This window comes from Metopolophium dirhodum, chromosome 9 (genome assembly GCF_019925205.1).
Source record: "Metopolophium dirhodum isolate CAU chromosome 9, ASM1992520v1, whole genome shotgun sequence".
In the NCBI taxonomy this organism is placed as follows: domain Eukaryota; kingdom Metazoa; phylum Arthropoda; class Insecta; order Hemiptera; family Aphididae; genus Metopolophium; species Metopolophium dirhodum.
In genome coordinates this window covers 21,368,864-21,389,191 of record NC_083568.1, presented here as the reverse complement: position 1 = coordinate 21,389,191, position 20,328 = coordinate 21,368,864, and the positions used below count along the sequence as shown (strand labels likewise).

The 20,328-nt window shown below is 30.8% G+C and overlaps 1 protein-coding gene across 5 annotated transcripts; it reads left to right on the top strand.

Moving 5' to 3' along the window:
• Positions 1-1,283: 1,283 nt before the first annotated feature.
• On the top strand, positions 1,284-20,122 carry LOC132953087 (activated Cdc42 kinase-like). 5 transcript variants are annotated; one of them, XM_061025637.1, is made up of 21 exons: positions 1,284-1,302; positions 8,146-8,258; positions 8,340-8,477; positions 8,540-8,746; positions 8,809-8,958; positions 9,041-9,189; positions 9,246-9,386; positions 9,461-9,620; positions 9,683-9,799; positions 9,876-9,976; positions 10,050-10,180; positions 10,241-10,383; positions 10,474-10,618; positions 10,682-10,791; positions 11,000-11,206; positions 11,328-11,576; positions 13,857-14,014; positions 15,499-15,551; positions 15,632-15,839; positions 19,517-19,775; positions 19,855-20,122. In XM_061025637.1, exons 2-21 carry the CDS (start codon positions 8,175-8,177, stop codon positions 20,083-20,085), a joined length of 3,141 nt encoding a protein of 1,046 aa, XP_060881620.1. In that variant the 5' UTR covers positions 1,284-1,302; positions 8,146-8,174; the 3' UTR covers positions 20,086-20,122. The 5 variants fall into 5 exon arrangements, with proteins under 5 accessions (XP_060881620.1, XP_060881619.1, XP_060881623.1 ...); XM_061025636.1 differs by lacking the exon at positions 1,284-1,302 and adding an exon at positions 6,768-7,407; XM_061025638.1 differs by lacking the exon at positions 1,284-1,302 and adding an exon at positions 6,814-7,407 and having other exon boundaries at positions 10,685-10,791.
• Positions 20,123-20,328: the final 206 nt, after the last annotated feature.

Sequence of the window (20,328 nt, the reverse complement as noted above, 5' to 3'; positions counted from 1 at the left end):
GCCCATATGCCATATTGCTTAGTACCACAAAATATAAAAATTAGTACTAATTACTAGATTTTGAACTGGGGGGACTAAGTCCCCCCAAACCCCCTCCCCCTATTTGCGCTAATGGTTATATATTTATATATTAAATGGGTAGGTAACAAAATCCAAATTTCTTTTCATATTGTCGCTTTTTCCGAAACGGTAAATTATTAGGTCAATATTTATATACATTTTCCTCAATTATATGTTTGGACTTCTGGAGGGGGCTGGTCCCCTATAGGTCCTAGCTCCCCTTGGATCCGTCCTTGTATGGACGTATATAAGTATAATTGATAAATAAAATTATTTTTTTTTTTGTTTTTTGTGACCTCATTAACTTACATCCAATGAGAACCACCAACCGCGGTAAACTATTCTGTGTACCTAATTTCACAAATAGGTATAAAACTATAAAATATTATATAGTATTATAATATTATATATAGGTACGTATACTATTTTGTATAAGATGTATGAATAATGAATGTAGGATGCCCAAAGTCGATACTTAACATAATATCATTATAGTTTACGTTTTTAAATAGACATTTATAAAGTAAATAGTTCAAACAAACTAAATTTACAATCGTTTATGCGATATTGTAATTTGCAACTATACAATTAATACAGCGTATTACATTATGTACACAACCGTATGACACACGTAAGTTGTAGGTAGGTTAGGTACCTAGTCGTTCAAATGGTGTAGTAGGTATACATATATTATTAGATTATAATTTGCCTGGAGTGACAGATTTGGTCATCGTTAAGTGAACTGTGGAGGGGGAAATTTTGCATATAAAACATCTATTGTCGCGTCATTTTATTTAGTGTTAGGTATACTTGTGTATTATTCTGCATGCTAATTATTATGACAGTGGTCAGTGGTTTTTTTTTTAAATTTATTTCGAAAACTTATATCTATCAACGAAACTAATGCAATAAAATTGTACACCTATATTCACAGTGACTAGTGACATCTATATTCTATAATCATATTTAATTTAATATAATTTTAAATAGGTAGGTACTTATTTTTTTTTAATCGTTTATAATATTGATCTATAACTTATCAACCGTCTGCATATGAACATCTCTCGAAATTTTTTTTTTCTGAATTTAGTAATCAAATTCAGCCTATATGGTTGTATAAGTGCAGCGAAGTGACTTATATATTGTCTTAAACTTTGACCTGTCTATAATATCCTGTGCCTATAGTTACCTACTGCAGATTATGTAGAAATACGTCTATTATCATTCACCATACACTAATAGGTAAGTCCTAAATTTGAATCTTGTTAATATACCTATAAGTGGAGAATGTACCTACACAATAAATACTTATAATAAGTATATTTTAATCAAATATTTAGGTATTTAGGTATTATTATTTAGGTAATATTTAGGTATTTAGGTACATGGTAGTATACTAGTATGGTACTATAATATACTATGCCACTATAGTGTACTATGGTATTAGAATTCTCGGGAATAAAAGCTAATTTAGATAAAGTATATCTGCATTTTTTAAGAATGCAATAAGTATAGGTAACTTATTTTTATAATGTACCTAAATACGATTGGCGATTGCCACACCTAATTTACATAGACAAAATATGAAAAAATGTTTAGCTATATACCTACTACAAAATATTTATAATTTTTCTATAGATATATATTGTGTACCTGTTACCACTTAATAATTAGTAATGAGTGCCGTAGATAGGGGAAGAGCTTAAGGGCTTATAAGCCTACCCCCCCCCCCCCCCCCCGAAATATTAAACTGAAAATTATATACTCACTTATTTCAGGCACGAATTGGCTTTAATAAATTACGATTCGGTAACATTAAAATACATAAAACACATGTATTTTTTTTTTTAAATAAGTTTAAATTAACATCAAGCAATAAAAAATATAATATAACTTCAGTCTTCACTTGTGGCGCATAGCCAGGGAAATATGGGAGTTTTTTAAATGGGTAGGTCATATTATCTAATAATATCATCATTATTATACTTAAATATGAACCAACTTTTTTTATTGTAATAAGCCAATATAATACTCTAATAAGTAACAATAAAATATTGTAGCCCCCACCCCTCCCCCTTGGAAAAGAAATCAGTATTGTTTAACGGGGCTTCGCCCAAACTCCGCCAGGAAATAAACAGGTAAAATTGAGTTTATGTAAACTCCTTCAGTGAAGAAATTCAAGTAGCAGTACAAAATATAATATTTATAATATTATTATATTATTATTAAAAAAAAATCATAATTTTTATAACAATAAATAATAGTTACACATACCTAATGGCTAATATACCAAAAAATATATAAAACTTAAAAATAAAAATAATAATTATCTAAACAAATCATACAAACTGTACCTAATGTAGTAATGTGTATTACGTCAAAATATCATATCACAAACAATAATTTTAATTTGTAATAATTATAATATTTTTAACTGTGAACTAAAATGATGTGATGCAATTTGTAAATTTTCTAACTTTTAATTAATATTTAATAGTAATTAACATTTATATTACGTTCTCTAACACACAAATTCAAATTTTAATTTGAAAGAATGTTAAATTCTAAGAACAATGGTATGGGTTTTACGTTTCTACTCACATTATTCAATAAGTTATGAGCAATTGAAAAAGCCGCGTAACGTCATTGGGCCCGGCTCGTCGTAATTGTCTATATCTTATTCTAATTTTCGAAAAAAAATGTATAGGCACACTATTTGTTTGTTAATTGTTAATACCTACTCTGTAGGATTTATAAATAATTTATAATAATATGTAATTAGTATAAAATATTATCAAATTGAAGTAATTAGACTATAAGTATATTATAATTAAAATAACTTAGACATAATCATTTTATTTCAAATTAATTTACTTCCCGAAATCTTAATAACAAGACCAATATTAAATAGAACTGAAATTGATTAAGACAGTACTAATACCGATTTAACTAATATTTATTTTAATTAAGCCACCATATTTGTCTGTAATAATACAAATAATAATGGCAGTATTTAAAATACATATTTTTAGTACACTTAACACTTCAATAACGACCACTTTAATATTTATATTGGAAAAATTATGTATAAGTTAGCTTATAAAATTTTTTTTGGTTCATTTTTAAAACAATAGTTATAACAATAATTATATATTTATATACTATAAGCTGCAAATGTCCAAAATTGTAGAGTAGGTACTTCTTCTGTACATTATGATTATAATATAATGTAGTTTACAAAAAATAGATCAACTTATTTATACATTATACAAAGGTCTCCATTTTTAATTTAAATTATCTTTTTATCTCGGTTGATATTTTTTAATTTGTAAGCATAAATAAAACCTTAATACAGTTTATTTTAATAGTATTCATATTATACTACAAATCTGAAACCAATACAATTTTAATTAGAATATTCATTATCTGAAGACAGAAATAGGTACAAATACTTTTTAATCATTTCCAGTAAATTTTATTCCTAGCTTTATATGAGCTTTATTGAGCAAAATCGTTAATTATTTTTCAATATTTAATTCTTTGTTTCTATTTTTTAATGTTCAGTACAGCTATGTTTGATAATCGTTTCTCAAGTAATTGAATATAAGTTTTAATTTCAAAAAAGAGCGTTTTGCGGAAACTAGTCACTGTTAATGTTAAAATGTTAAAAAAGATAATTTTTTAAAAAAAAAATTACTAAGATCTCTCATGGTCTAGTATAAAATATTATCTTCATAACTATACCTAAACAATAGCCAATAGGTAGGTAGGTATTATACAAACATATCAGATGTTGGACGTAACTTGTTGGTTTAGAAAAATTTCAATTTTCTCATGTTGTAAATTGGAATAACATTTAATTTTGGTTTAAAATGTTTATTTATTTATGTCTGAAATTTTAAAAGGGTCCCCTAAACATAATAATGGGGCCCTTTTTGAGGGGTTCCGTGTAACCCCGCTAATTGCGGCGCTGGCACATAATTACCAATAGAATTCGTAGTCTATACAAAAATTGATTTTTTGATGATAGTTCGTTAGAAATAAATACTCAGAAAAAATGAACTTTGATTTATTATAATAACTAATGCATCACCAATAGTCGTATTCAATTAGTATTATCTATTATTTTTAGTGCTGAACTGCTGACCAGTGACCACTATATTTATTATAGTCACCATGAATCATTATAGACGCTAGCTGCTAGCATCAAACATTTATAATAATATAATAATAATATTATAATCTGGTTAATTTATCGTTAATTTTTTTTGGTTTAAGAATGTAACTTAATTTGATAATTATTATTATTAATTTCTTTGAAAAAGATAATACACATACCTAGGTCACAAATTACAAAATGTAATTTATGATAATGTAATAATGTTGTTATTTTTTTTAGAAATATGTGACTTATAGTATAAAATATAAATGTATAATGAAACATAATAATCTAAAATCGTATTAAGTAGACTACCTATTATAATAAATTTAGAAGCGTATGACGTATATTTAACTATAGCTAAAGAATATAATATATAGTATATACACTATACAGTTATACAGAGTATTTTTTATCGTACAGACGTTAATTATTTTGAAAAGCTATCAACAATTAGAAAATAATAGTAGTTAAATAGTATATTATGATATATTATAATACATTATATGAAGATTTTACGTCAGAGGATAATAAAATATATTAATCGTTTAAAGTTTAAAGTTTAAGAGGCCCGGTGCAGATTTTTCAAATTATTTCCATAATTTTATAAAATAACGAGTAATGTCAACAATAATAGTCTTAAGCAGTGGCGTGGCGAACTTCATTAACTTATGAGGCACAATAATTTATATTAGTAATTAAACATATTTATATATAAATAATTACTTATTTACGTAAATGGTAACTGAGAATGATTGGCTCAGTTTCACTGCCTTAGTGTGTACTTAATAAATTATTTACTATATTTGAAATCCTCCTAGTCTCCAGGATACCTACCACCCTTAAATCTGAGGCACGTGCCTCAAATAAAGTCCTTCGTCACGCCACTGGTCTTAAGTAATAACCGTATTCATAATACATTAATGTATAACGACCAAGCTCATACCTACCAATTTGCATGATATATACCTACCCCCAAAAAATAAAAATAAGATTAGCTAGGTAGGTGCATAAACTATTAATCATGATTCATGCGACCATGACAGATCACTCTGGTCATATGATGTATAATGGATAATGGCTAATAGCCGTAATAGATTTACCAAGTATAATATACCTATAACGCACTATATAGGTAAATTCTAATAGGTATATACTAAATTAGTTGTATTTTATTAAATATATTTTAGGTAAATAATACTTTAGGGGACGTAATGCGAATGCAATCCCTGCCCCAAGGGGACATAATGCTAACGCAGCATAGGCGCAAATTGACAAAAATTTTTGGGGGGACTCAAGTCCCCCTCCCCATAGGCCATATTGCTTAGTACCACAGAATATAAAAATTAGTACTAATTACTAGATTTTGAATTGGGGGGACTTGACCGACATTTGGGGGGACTAAGTCCCCCAAGCCCCCCCCCCCCCCTATTTGCGCCAATGTAACGTAGACCCTCTTCGGTTATCGATACCACGGGGAAAAAAGGTAGGTACATAGGTAATACTTTAATACTTAACGTCACTCTCACGTTTACCGGAAAAAACTTACATTGATTAAATAGGCTAAAACTGATTATTATTTGATAGTATTGTTATATAAGTATTCTTACTAACGTAATTCGATGATGGTGTCACTAATGTTAGGTATACCTAATATTACATACCTAGTTTACATAACGTATGAAATTTAAGGATTTAACTTTACCCACGAGGCCACGATACACGACATTGTACAATTGTATAGTCCTTAACACTTATAATAAATAGATATTATGGTCTATGGAGATTAATTAATTTTACATACTAACATTGGGACACATATATTTTAATCTCTTGTTGGAGTTAAATTTCCTAGTCTTCTGAGAATTTGCCTACATTAAAATATTAGACACTTCTGTAAAGATTTCAAGTTTCTACTTTCTACGGCCAGCAATTTAGGCTGTGTGGTGATTATTGATATGTCAGTTTCTTCATTTATATTTATATACCTTTTTAATATTATTCTAAATTATACATCTCATCTGAGATTTCTCAATGTTACCCGTTTTAGTGTAATATATGACTGTGTCACCAATTTAATAGCTATAGGTATGAATAATTTCACGGTTATAGCGATAAACGAATCGACGACGAACCTGCCAATGTGACATGCATTGTAAGTTAAATTCGAAATATTATAATTCAATAAATTGTTAATTATTATTCATTTAAAAACATGCGTTAAAATTGCCTAACTGAAACCCCTATGGCTTATGTCGCGGGTGTACCGTGTACCGAATTGTTCTGCGATAGTACTAAAGAGTAAAGACTTATAAGGTAATTCGTATTGGCTGCAGCAGCAGCAGCTCTCTAGGCCGGACGTGTACGACGCACGCTTAGATCATAATACGTCTTCGTACTCAGTACAAGTCTGGTATAATATTTATGATGGTGAGGACGTACTTCATTATCAGCGGTTTAATCGTGTTATCACCCTATGTTAGATTCATGCATGAGTGTTGGTATTACTTCTGATAAGTTTTTGTTTTATTCTCGCAATTTCTATTATATTCATTATTGTTGTTGTTATTATTATTATTATTGTAGACTCTGGATTGTCGAATGCGCCGACTCTGAGCGCCGAGCGGACAGTACTTGAAGTGGTAAACAGTGGAACCGTACCAACGACGTAGTGCCGTAGTATTTACAATTTCGAAGTCAGACGTCAGTACTCAGTATTCTATGGTCATTAGTGCGCTGCTAACTGCAGTCGTTGTAGGTAGTCGGTAGACGCGTGTAGTTCGTAGATTCCTTCGTAGTAGGAAGCCATTATAAATATACATACCCGATTGTCTATAGTCCACTGTGGGTATTTACAAAATTTTTTTACACTGTTTAAAAAATAATCTTAAGAATTAATAGAGAGGTCTGCACTCTGCAGTAATCGTCCGTGGCCATCGGAGAACGGCTGGCGGACGTGAGGTTGTGACCGACGGAAGATGTGCCGGCGTTTCATTTTTATTTAGATATAATAACTACGTATTACCGGATAATTTTTTAATAATATTTCGAATATTCTCATCGGATCTTGACGCCGCTGCACGATGACCAGCTTGTCGTAACACCGACTACCTACCCTCCCGTTTGACCATATCCGTTTGTTGACGTTGTCATTGCACCCAGTGACGTGAACTGAACATTTTCCAGAGGCAAGTTACAAATATCCCGAGTATTAATGCATAATAGTGTATTATTATAATACAACTAATTATATATCAGATCATTATTGAATACCTACTGAGTATATCATATTACATTTACTAGGGGACCCACCGGCTACCACCCACCCCTCTATTTTAGAAAAATCTCTGAGGCAACTACCTCTGAAATTATTACCACTCACCGTGCCACTGATTGCACCATATACTATACCCGTTCTTCACAAATTCCCCGTCTGGGTAGGTACTTAGGGGTTCTAGGGTACAGCAATATGTATAGAAGGCTTGGCCAAATAGGCCGGCCCCAATGTAGAAAAAAGTTGTGTAAGACTTAGGAACTAAAACTTTGTTAAAATACTATCATCTGTTGAATATTTAATATTTTAGACCATATTATAATATATTATAATTTGTCTTATTTTACATAATATATATTAACCTAACCTAACCCCTAACATAGGACCTTAAATAGCTATTAACAGTATAATATTTGCAATTTAATGCCTACCATTTTTATACATGTCACTTGGCACCACCTACCCACTATGTCCATGTCATTTTTATTAACAAACTATAGATTTGGAGCTCCTAGGAGACTAGATGTAGGAATAACTAGATAGTTGTGGTAGGGAAATAGGCTGGAAAATATTAAGTCGCCCCAGCAGTACCTGTCACCTGTGTGTGATTGGCATGCCGTTTTAAAATAAGTGTTTTATCGACTTGATTCAGGTGTTTTGGGTTCATCAGCGGTAGGTACAATGTCGAAAGTCATCGATCTGTACGAGTTCCTGCTGGAAGCAGAACTTCATCAGTACTATTCAGAGATCAAGAACGACTTGAAGGTAAGTACTAGCTAGTACTATTTAACTGCAGTACTAGTTACAAATTTGTATACTAATCGGTGGCACATCATTTGGTTTTAGGTGACAACTGTGCCTCAAGTAAAGTTTGTCAACGAGTACGATCTGTACCAGATAGGAATGACAAAGCCAGAAATAAGACGTTTAAAAAAGTATTTCCAAAAGTATTATCCACAAAATTATTTCACAAAGTTTAAAAAAGTAAACAGTTACAATAATTTTGTTTTGTGATAATACTATACATTGTTATATTTATATTTTAGTTGATTTCTTCAAAAGACAATAAAGAGCAGTGGAGCGATAGTTCTGGTTCACAAGATACACTGAAGCCTATTTATGAAAAACGACCACCAGCTCGTGTTCCCAACAAACATATTATTCCAGCCGATTCCATAACTATTAACAAAGAATTAGGTGTAGGCGAGTTTGGTGTAGTCCAGCAAGGTGTTTGGACCAATGAAGGAGACAGGGTCAGTTTTAAATGAGTGATTTTTTTTTTTCATATTTATTAGTTTTGAAGATTTTTTATTAGATTCAAGTTGCCATAAAATGTTTGAGCCGAGAACGTATGCAAAATAATCCCATAGAGTTTTTGAAGGAAGCAGCTATTATGCATAGTATTGACAATGAACATATTGTACGATTGTATGGAGTAGTTTTGGACACTGATGCCCTAATGCTAGTAATGACTAATGTTTTTTTTTACAAAGTATTGAAGAATTTGGTGATTAATTAGTGTTAAAATTTGGTAATTTTATTTTTAGGTAACAGAGTTAGCACCTTTGAGATCTCTTTTGGAGTGTTTAAAAGAACCATCACTCCGTGCAAGTTTTCCAGTTATGTCGTTATGTGATTTTGCCATACAAATATGTAATGGAATGCATTATTTGGAAAACAAAAGACTTATACACAGGTATTTTATTTAAAATTGGGTGTTTCAATAAAATGTCTTATTACTTTTTTTTTTAGAGATTTAGCTGCTAGAAACATATTAGTGTTTACAAAGAACAAGGTGAAGATTTCAGATTTTGGATTATCACGGGCACTTGGTGTCGGTAAAGACTATTATCAAACCAACTTCAATGTAAATCTGAAATTGCCAATTGCCTGGTAAGAATTGTCAATATTCAATGTATATATTTAAATTATGTCTTGAGCACATTCAATTTTTACGTTTGATTTAGGTGTGCACCAGAGTGTATAAGTTATTTACGTTTTACTTCATCTTCTGATGTATGGGCATATGGTGTCACTTTATGGGAAATGTTCAGTTATGGGTTTCAGCCTTGGGCAGCGCTCACAGGACAACAAATACTTGAGGCTATTGATGAACCAAATTTTCAGGTAGTTTCAGCTTTAAACATTAATATTTTTATTTTTTTATATTATACACTTGTACATTTCAGAGATTAGAGCAGCCTGATTGCTGCCCAAAAGAATATTTCAATGTCATGACTAAATGTTGGCAACATGAACATCTTAAAAGACCTAAATTTGCTGATTTAGTATCAATTTTACTTGATGTAATTATTATTGTTTGTTGGTGTAAACATTTTTTGATATTAATTTTCAATTTTTATGATATGCTTATACTAATAGTGTAAACCAGAGCAAGTGCAAACTGTTGTAAACTTTGAAGACAAAAAAAGAGACATGCTCCACTATACTATTGGGGAAGTTATAACAGTACTTGATAAATCGTAAGTATACTATAAATTTAAATCAAAAAATATTGTATAAATATATCAATAATATAATTTTTATTTTATGTAGACCTGGTGTCCCCACCTTATGGAAAGGAGTATTGTGCAATGGAAAAACTGGTTTTTTCAATCCTTCCAATACTGTGGCGTATTTGGGTTTAAATTTACCATCCAACAGAAATTCTGAATTCACTAGAAATGGTAATATAAATTACTAGTTTTCATTTGCATTTATTTATATACATTTAAATTATGTCGCAGACTCAAAGTATGCATCCCGGCGTAGTCGTCTAAGGATCGATATGATATCTTGTCCTCAAGGCGATGTTAAACATATGGGGCATGTAGGTTTAGATGGTGCATATTTTGGAGATATTGAATTCATGAGTACAAATGCACCAAAAGTAATTAATAGTTAATAACTAATAAGCAATAATGTTTCTTTTTGTAACGTATAATTATTTATTCTTGTGTTTTTTTCATATCTCATTTAGTATAATCATTTACCACATCAAGTTGTAGCTCCATACAAACCACAAGAAGACTGTGCTAGTGTTAGTGATTCACCAACTTCAATTAAGGCTTGTTCAGATCGCGCGCCATTACTTAATGGTGATAAATCAGAAAGCAAAAAAAATGGTATTTATTAATGATTGTAAAGCTTGCAGTTAAGTTATTATTATTTTTGTTTATTATTATTAGTAGATTTAACAACCTGGTTAGATAAAAACAAGTTGTCAAAAATTTTGACTGACCACGAATACCATGAAATTAGTGATGAAGATGCTGTTGCTGAGAGTCCTAGATTTGAAGTAAGTCTTTTGCAAAAGTTTTAAGTTTAATTCTTTAAATATTAATTATGTTTTCAAAACTAACAAAATAATGTTATGATGAGCAATATTAATGATTACAGTTACCTATAGTTTAAATACTTACAAAATGTATTAAATAAAAAGATGTTCAAATTTATCATCAATAGTTATTATTTTAAAACAATAGTATTAATATTTTTTATTTTAGAAAACTTTTGACTTTGGACCTAGCCTTGTTGAAGAAATGGAAACTATGTTTAGAACTATAAGTACTAATGGAGTCAGTAACTATGCCGTGTCTCCACCAAGGTCTCCGCTTGATCCATTGGATACAAATCACAGAAATGAATTACGAGAAATTGCTGCTACTATTGCTGCTGCTGTGAATTCAAAGACAAAAAAGAAACAAGCTACGGTAAAATACAATATCAAATAATTTAAAGACCAAAGTGTACACCCAGTTTTATTTAAGACAATAAATAAGGTTTTGTAATTTTCTAACGAAAATATGACACAATAAACTAATATTTCAAAAGGTCAAACCGATATCTGCTTCTGACGAAAAGAGTCTCGATTCTGCTATTGCAATGGCCAATGAGATGGCCAGTCGTTCAATGGGATCTGATATAGAACAACCACATCACCAGGTACCCGAATCTCCATCGTCGCCAAGTAAACGGAAGTTTATGTTCAAGTTTCCTCCTCCAATTGGATCCCTCACGAAAACCCCAAAACACGAAACAAAGACTTTCACTGACGAAGCTGCTTCCATTCCAGACATTCAGGTAAGAAATAATTGGAATTATTTTATACATGTGCTCCTAACTGCGTTTATAATACTAATCTCTAAAATATACCTCCCTCGTTTTATTCCTTCCGATGCGTTTATATTCATCGCTTGTAGTCTTGCAGTAGTTTGCATTCATTTTCGTCATTTATCAGCGCTGAGTCTTTATTGGACACTGCACCGTTTCGTCTGCCCCTGTGGGATAAGGCATCCACGGAATTCTATTTTGCGCGCTCTAGAGAGCTATTGACCAAGGCCTCTCCCAGTATAGGTTCACTTGACTACATTTCTTGTAACTCATTGAAGACTATTGAGCGGTCCAATGTTGATTCTACCGAAACGTTAGTTGGTGAACAGTATTCGTGCCCCAGTTCACCTAAACTAAGGAATAAAACAAAAAACGTCGATACGTTTCGAGCAAATACGCTCCCCAATAGCAAAAAATGTGACAAACTGAGACGGAGTTTGTCGGATTCCGAGAGTAGCGTGTTGTACAATTCCAACGATGTTCTAAATAAAGTTCCTATAAATATCTGTTTGATCGATGACGAGACTGCTGAACTCTAAGTAGTAGTATTTATAATCGCTTATAATATTTTGTAGTAGGTAGTAGTTATTGTATATAGTTTCTGTGCAGCCGTGCAGGCAGTTAAACTTTAGTGATGTTATCTTGAGATTATTGTTTTATATTTTTATTGCAAAAATTAATGACGTATGACTTTCTGTTAAAAAAATTCTACTTATTATTTTAATTAAATTTTCTCTTAATTCTTAATCGAATAATAATTTATATTTTATTGAAACTAACGAAATACATCAATATTTTTTATAACTTAAAATAACGATTTTTCGATTTTACTCGTGTACCTACCTACCTTTTTTGATTGGTATTGAAAAAAATAAATAGATATGCATATGTTTAACAGTGTGTTCGCTGTATACGGTTTATTAATATTCAGCCAGCTGTAAATCATAATAATATTATGATATGCATCGCCAGACTTGTCGATAATGATTATAGTTATTTCTCTGCCTTAGCATTCGCCGCTGCGCCTTTTTCTGTGGAATAACTCTGAAATTGTTAACTAAATACACATGTGGGCTTGAACACTTTGTTCATTTGGTAATATTTCAATTAATATGATGCTTGTTGCACACTGTACACAGATGGTGCAGTAATAAAGTTTTGTATTTTACCAGAAATGTTGTTTCTACTTGTAAAGTGAAACTTAAATTGCATGCTAATATACTCCTTTCGTGTTTTTTGATGTATACAAATATCTTTGGGGTTTTGGATATACAGTTTCTAGCTGGTTATTTTTGTTTACAGGTCATGAATAATAATAGGGCTTATATATTATACACTATAATCGAAATTAATACGTTTTTAGTTTATACTTTAATGTCTTTTTACATTAAGGAAAAATTAAAGTAAACAGGTAGTTGCTTGTAGAATGATTGTTAAATGTTAAAAATTAACCAATATGGAAATGAAAAACAAATTCACCGAATTTAATAGTTTCGTATTAAATAAGTTTGTTTCAGACGTATTAAACACACATAATATGCCGCAAGGCGTAAGCATTACTAATTTTAATTTTATATAATTTATTTATTGGTTTGATAAAATATATAATTAAAAAATAATACATATTTAAATAATTTGTTTACAAAAATGTCCTGTTCCAATAATTTGTGAAAGCTATAATAAATTAGATAATAATATTGTTTTCGTTTTATGGATATATGAAAAATAACTGCCCAAATGTGTGCACATGCCTTATATACATTATGCGTCATGCACATTCGTATGTCAAATAAAACTAGCACTAAATATGGTTAAAACAAAATATTTTCTTAACAATCGTAACTCTTAAGATTAGTAGCACAAATCTCAACCTAATGTATTAAGATTGCATGCGATTTTTACAGTGTATATAAATATATAACATTATACAGTGCCTTTATGTAACGAAACTTTTTACAATCTGAAACTATAACTTTTCTGTTGGCTTCTATACCAATAAGGCAATAACCATTATTATCTTTTATTATAATAAAATGCTCAACATTTTTTCATACGTATTAAATAGATTTTAGTTGGTAAAAAAACTCTGACCAAAAGTAGTAACATTTTTGAAAAGTAGATATTTTTTTAACGCTGTTTTTCAGTTATTTAGTTTTATTTTTGTGTTTTTATTTTTTATTTTTATTTTTGTTGCTTTCCTTTTGTCCTTCTATCACCTTCCATCGGTTTCCTACGCTCGCGCTTGTATAGGGATGTTTAACCGAAGAAGCTAAACAAGCTTACAATGGTCTTATCGAAAAACCTACGACCGCGATGGATGGTGGCGTTACCAACTCGCTGAGAATACTGAAAAAAACCACAACTCCTTTGGCCAAACCGAAATTCAGACTAAACAAGAACGACAACGGGTAAATATATAATAAGTTTATTGTAGTAATATAAGAATGTCAGCTCCATAAGTGTGTGTAGACATATTATATAGGACCCAGAACAAAATCTGCAATGAGGCTCCCACTTTTTTATATTTAAAAGCGTATCTGCCATAACTCATAAACATGAAAATAAATACGTGGCCAGATTCTTATAGCAGGTGTTACTGAAGCCTAAAATGTTCCAAAATAGTCTCGAAAAAGAATTTTCATTAAATATGTTACAGTATAATTATAATTAATATGCTTATATTATTAAGTATACGCAGCAACATCTGTAAACACTACCTATGCCTATATCCATTTAGGTCTTAATTTTATTCTTTACTATATTCGACGTCTCTCAATTTTAAAACTATACTTTAGTACAGAAAATAACATTTCTAATTAAATTTATTGTTGTCTTTTTCTGCAATTATTTAGTTTTTTCTTTTTTTGAAGTAGGTAACGCAATTTTCATGAACAGTACGACGTATAAGTATATGTAAATCCATAACCAAAAGTATAACTTCTAAGGTTTTTGGAAGACATTTTTAATTTATATTATGTGATGTTTCTTTCGTGAATGTTACTTACTTAAATTTATTAAAGTTTTTTTCACTGAATATTATTACTTCCTTTTTCAATGACGTATTTTTTCAAAATGTTTTACTATATAACCTGTCCCAAAGAACGAAAAACGTGTATGGAATATTTGGTTGTGATCGGTTGAACTGGTCAGATTTCTATCTCGTTAAACAAACTTGTTAAATGTAATAATTATATTACGATGTATTGTAATACATTTTATATAATCATACATAGTTATTACTTGAAACGTTCCGTTTAGGCAATAGTGTGTACAGCATGTTTCAGTATGTCTCTATCAGGCACTTCTACAGAAACCAATTTGGGGAGAGAATGAACTCTCAAAACCTTTGCTTATATTTTATACCGTTCTAGACTAGGTATAAAACAATTAGTTTTTATTAATATTTATATACATGCTTCGAACTATAATTTAAAAACGGTGTTATTTGGAAGTTATCGTTGATAATCTATATTCTATAGTCTATACTAACCAACACTGTACACAGGCCCGAGTACAAGGATGAAGATTCTAAGTGGTAGGAAGGATATATTATAATCTAAATTCTAAGGTACTATCTAAGAAGTAGGAAAAATTGTGTTGGATACGCGTGTTACACTTCTGTATATGTTTTAATTGGTCTTGAGTTTAGGCACCTATATAATATTTCAAGGGAGGTTTAGTCTTTATACTTTACTCCAACGGGCTGTGTGAGTAATCGCTTTTCTACGCCTAGAAAATGTTTATTATTATTAACGAAAATTGAAATTGTTCACTATGAAGTATTAGTTATTACTTATTAGTTGTTACTATTTATCAATTCAGTGGAAGTGTATTATACCATAATATGATTATACATAATTTATAAATTATAATATATGATTGTATTATATAGGTCTTTGCAGTCCAGCGGCATCGTACTGTCCGAAGACTTCGAAAACGATTCGAGTGAGTCTCGACAATATTACTGCGCAGTAACAATTTTAGATTATTGTTATACCTAACACGTTATTCATTTTAATTTACAGACTGTAACATCATACCGTTACCGCCCAAAGACCCGAGGGCCGTACAGCAAATGACAGCGTCGAAACCAAGACACCAGAGAAAGTATCCGTTGGTCATGCCAAACTCCAGCGGTGGTGGTTCGTCGTGTCAAATGGCCATGACGGCGGTTTCAGATTTGGAAAAACAAAACGACACTATTGCAGAAAGGAATCATTTCCATGAACAAATGTAAGTGTATGGACACCCCTGTCGTTATTTGATCGATTGTTTCGATCTATATTTTACATTGACCCGCCAAAACGATCTAAAAGTCGCACGCGATCATGCACTGCACCTGCAGTATAAATGGGCTGTAGCCTGTAGGGGTGCAACTTGTATGCATCTAAGATCTATAGATTAAAAAAGGGGGTAACATGGGTTATACTTTAAAGTTTTAAAGAGGTAATTATTATATTGTTGGTAGTAGTTTAAAATTCCAGTCTTGTAAAGAATACTTTTATTTTGTATTCGGTACACGTATTCAAATACTATTAGAATATATTTTTTCAGATTCTAAATTTTTTATAGATTATTTAAATCTTATACAATGTATTTAACTTAGATCAATGAAAAATTAACTCGTTTTAGCTCCTTTGACATTAGCAATTTATCCTATTAGTATGGGACGTGAAATGTGGTGAAGGGGACGAAAATCTTGAGTGAAAGTAATTCGTTTAACATTTTTGTATATATATATAATGTTTGGTTTATTTTTGTCTCAAAAAGATGGTGTTTTCTAATGACTTCAAAAAACAAAAAGGTGGGTAAGTCGATGTCGCTCTGCTGTACAGTAGGTTACAAATGGGTCACTGTAATGGATGGTGTTAAATTTGAATTCAATGATAAAATATCATTGTATAAGAAAACAACCAAGTATATTTGATGATATTATTGTGAATAAAGTAATTTATAAATAACCTATTTACGTGAAGCCTTGTTTTCAATTTTCAATCCATAGCTATAAAAGTTGAACATTTTATAAATTTTTAACTATAAAATAATTATTAAATTATAAATTTAGTGACTTTTTCGTATTTTGTCAATATTTGAACTTTAAATGCTTATAAATAAAAACTGTGACTAAGGATTTTTAATATTTTTCAAATTTCATTGTAACAATATAGTAGGAGCCTTGTATTACATTTTCAAGCTTTTTTACCCAACAAATAAAATTTTATTGATATTTGTAGAAAAAAAAAACTAAAAAAAATGGAAATTGAAAATGTCCGTAAATAGCTCAAAATAAGTCAAAATATTTGGAAAATGTTATGGTGTATAGAAAATGATAATATAAACATTCAGTTAAAATGTTATGTATCTACGGTCATTTGTCTTAGAGTTACACCAAAAACCAAAATCGATTTTCTCAAAAACAGATTTTGCGTAAAAATTCCCGTTTTTCCTTAATTTTTCTTTTGTTTTTCATGTCACTTTTGAAAACTACTAGGATATTTATACTTTTGACCCCCCAAAGTGCCAACTAGATTCACTTTCCTATCAGAAAAGGTACTGTTGAAGAAAATCCAAGCACTTTTACTGTCCTAAAAGATGATGACAGACACAAAAAAAAATTTAAAAAAAAACACATTGTAAAATCAATACATTCATCGCTTCGCTCATTATAAATATAATCGCATGGGTGCATTGCCGTTAGACAGTTTAAGCATAAATACCACATAATCCATCTCTGGGGGACCTCCTTAAACTTTTGACTACGCCTATAGCAATGAGGTGGATCAATAATAATTTAAAATTGTTTCTTACATCTTCATTGTCATTAATATTAGGTAACTGTGATAATTCAATTAGACATTTTTGCGTAATTTAGTGTGTCTTTGTCGAACTTATAAACAACTATAGACTATCACTTAATAAAATTATTTGTTTCTCAAGAAAATGTAATTTTACCTTATATAACTTTGACAAGTCCGTACCCAATAGACTATAGGTTTCCCACCAACTTCTCATATACCATGCGTTTACAAGGAAATTCAATATTATCAAAAGACAAAAACATTAATTGCATGAGCCATCAATAAATGTCAAGTTATTTTTTAGCTTGAACTATTTTCCGTAATTTGTGCAATCCGTCACTTTTGGTGTGATTTGTATTAGTGAATTGTCAGCATTAATTATAAATACAGCTGATACCGTGTCTATTGCAAACGAATATTTTATATGATTCATTTTGCCTACTACCTCGAGTCTTAGACCTGGTTCGATTTGCAGCTGGAAGCAAAATCGCATGACGTGACGCGATCTATTTGTATTGTCATTAATTTTTTGCTGATCGGTTTCTAATTTTTATTTTTGAAATGAATAATATTTTTATTAAAAATGTATGCAAGTGGGGACTAGTGGCTATTGTTGTTATGAAACTGAGATTGCTTATTGTGGGATTTAGTTGGATACCTAAATACCTATTGACAGTTATCACCAGGTTTATTGACAGTTATAAAGTGTAAGCAAAATGTCATTCAAATATTTAGACCTATGTCCTATAACACTATAATAGAATTCCAAACTCAAATAATACTGAACTACTCACTGGCGGAAATCGTGGGGTGGACTTGAGAGGCTTAACTCTAAAAAATGTGGGATCGAAGCCGCTCGCTCACATTAATGTTAAAATGTTTAGCCCCCCTCCCTCCTGGAATTTTAATGGATTTCCGCTTATGGAAATACTGCAAGTATCTGTCTTACCGGACACCCTTTTTTCCATTTTTATTTTGTTTTAGCGTATCTAGTTAAACATGCTCAAGACGATGGTGAAATCAGAATTTATTTAAAATACTATAAATTTCAATTAGGTATAGCTATAACTTTGAAACTAAGTCCGATTGCCAAATTCTAACTTCACCATCGTTTTTAGTATGCTTAACTACCGACATAACTAAAACTAAAAAAAGTATGTCCGGTAAAACAGAAAAGTGCCTAACTAGTAACTGCTAAAGTGAACATAAAGGTAGAAACTTGAAATACATTAATGAATATTATTTCTGAAATAGTTTGCGAATATGAAGATGAATAATGTATAATAAGATTTAAATAATGACGATATTGCATTTGAGGAAGTTCTAATCATAGGTGGTTGAAGTACTGTTAACATTCTTATAATGGGACATCGCTAAAATCCATAGGCGCAAATAGCGAATTATATCGACAGCGGCTCAAGCCCTAAGGTATTTTAACGAAAAAAAATCCCCTACACCCCCTCCAACTTAAAATAAAAATATTACTTAATATTAATATATATATATATATATTTATATATAAATTATTAATTAATAGGTAACATCATCAAATTGATTAGCAAAATCATTTAATACTGGTAACGTGTCAATATTAACGTCTTTTTCAATATTAATGAACCCGAAACTAGTAAATCGTTCTTACCCACACCACGCCTTTAACGAATTTTGCTTTATTTTTTAAATTCTACGTATTTTAAGTTTTAACTATAGTTACGAGTATAATGATATAGTATTACAGTATATACTAACAAAGTCTATATATGACAAGTAAATATATGCCGTCCCCAAAAATTTGCCACTTGGGGCATTTGTCCCTTTTTCCCCCTCCCTAAATGCTCTACTTGTCAGTGGTCACAGTATAAATCGTATAAAATATAAATATATACTATATAACGATATAAGGTAACCCCTTATCTATCGACAGAGCTATTGTACCGTGGACGAGACCCGTCTTCTAGGCCCCGATAAATGTATGGAAACCTTGCGTCGGCAAGAGAGAGAGAGAGAGAGAGAGAGAGAGAAAATGAGAAAATACACATAATGTTCATGTTTTTATTTAGATCAATGTAGTATGATATGAGTATATCACATTGTTTTTCACATGGTTTTTAGTACCACCGAAGTGAGTTTTGACGAGAGAATCGCCTTAGAACTAGATGCTCTGGACCAGTTGGGTGCCGTTGAATCGCCGGTAGCTGAACGGCAAACGCACACCTTCCCTGTGATGCTTGAACCCAGCTGCGACGAAGAGGAAAACTTTGAGCAGCGAAAAACGTTTGACAGAGGTGTCGATGTTGTGGATCGGCCAGAGCATAGCCGGGGTCTGGACTGCGATGAAGTCAGAATTATGATCAAAGTTCTCGGGACCAAAGTATGTATTTATTTCGTTCATAAATACATAATGATATCCATATTGTTGATTTGTGTGATATTTTTTTTTCTTATACCAGGCGTCTGGTGAACAGTGTTTGGACAAGTTAAGAGCTACTGGTTGGGATGTGCACCATGCGATAAAGTTGGCCAAACTAGAAGCAGCTCTAGAGGCTGGAGGCTATATCAATATCAAGCACAGTGTGTGCTTAAGCGCTTTGGAAAATACTAATTGGGACATAGTAAAAGCGGCCAGTGGTATTATTGATAACATGGAGGCAACTATCAATAAAAGGGGTATTTTAGTATAAGTTCAGCAATATTAATACAATGTGCCAAAATACTTATCCTAACGCAATATTTATAATATATTTTGAATAACGTTTTTTTTTTTTTATAGAAACGTATAATTTATACGTTTATTAGTTTTATTTAACATGGGATATAAAAAACTTGCCAATTATGTACATTGTAAGACTTCTCTTATTTTCAGACCAAATTTTTTTTTACTTCGTTTTTTTTTTTTTTTTAATCATTATTATCCTGTATAAGTT

Bases quoted from the DNA above. Each gene is read 5' to 3' on its own strand.
- LOC132953087 (XM_061025637.1), top strand. From the start codon at position 8,175: ATGTCGAAAGTCATCGATCTGTACGAGTTCCTGCTGGAAGCAGAACTT. The intron at 10,384-10,473 runs GTAATTAATAGT...TATCTCATTTAG, and splicing joins TGAGTACAAATGCACCAAAA to TATAATCATTTACCACATCA. The intron at 19,776-19,854 runs GTATGTATTTAT...TTCTTATACCAG, and splicing joins TCAAAGTTCTCGGGACCAAA to GCGTCTGGTGAACAGTGTTT.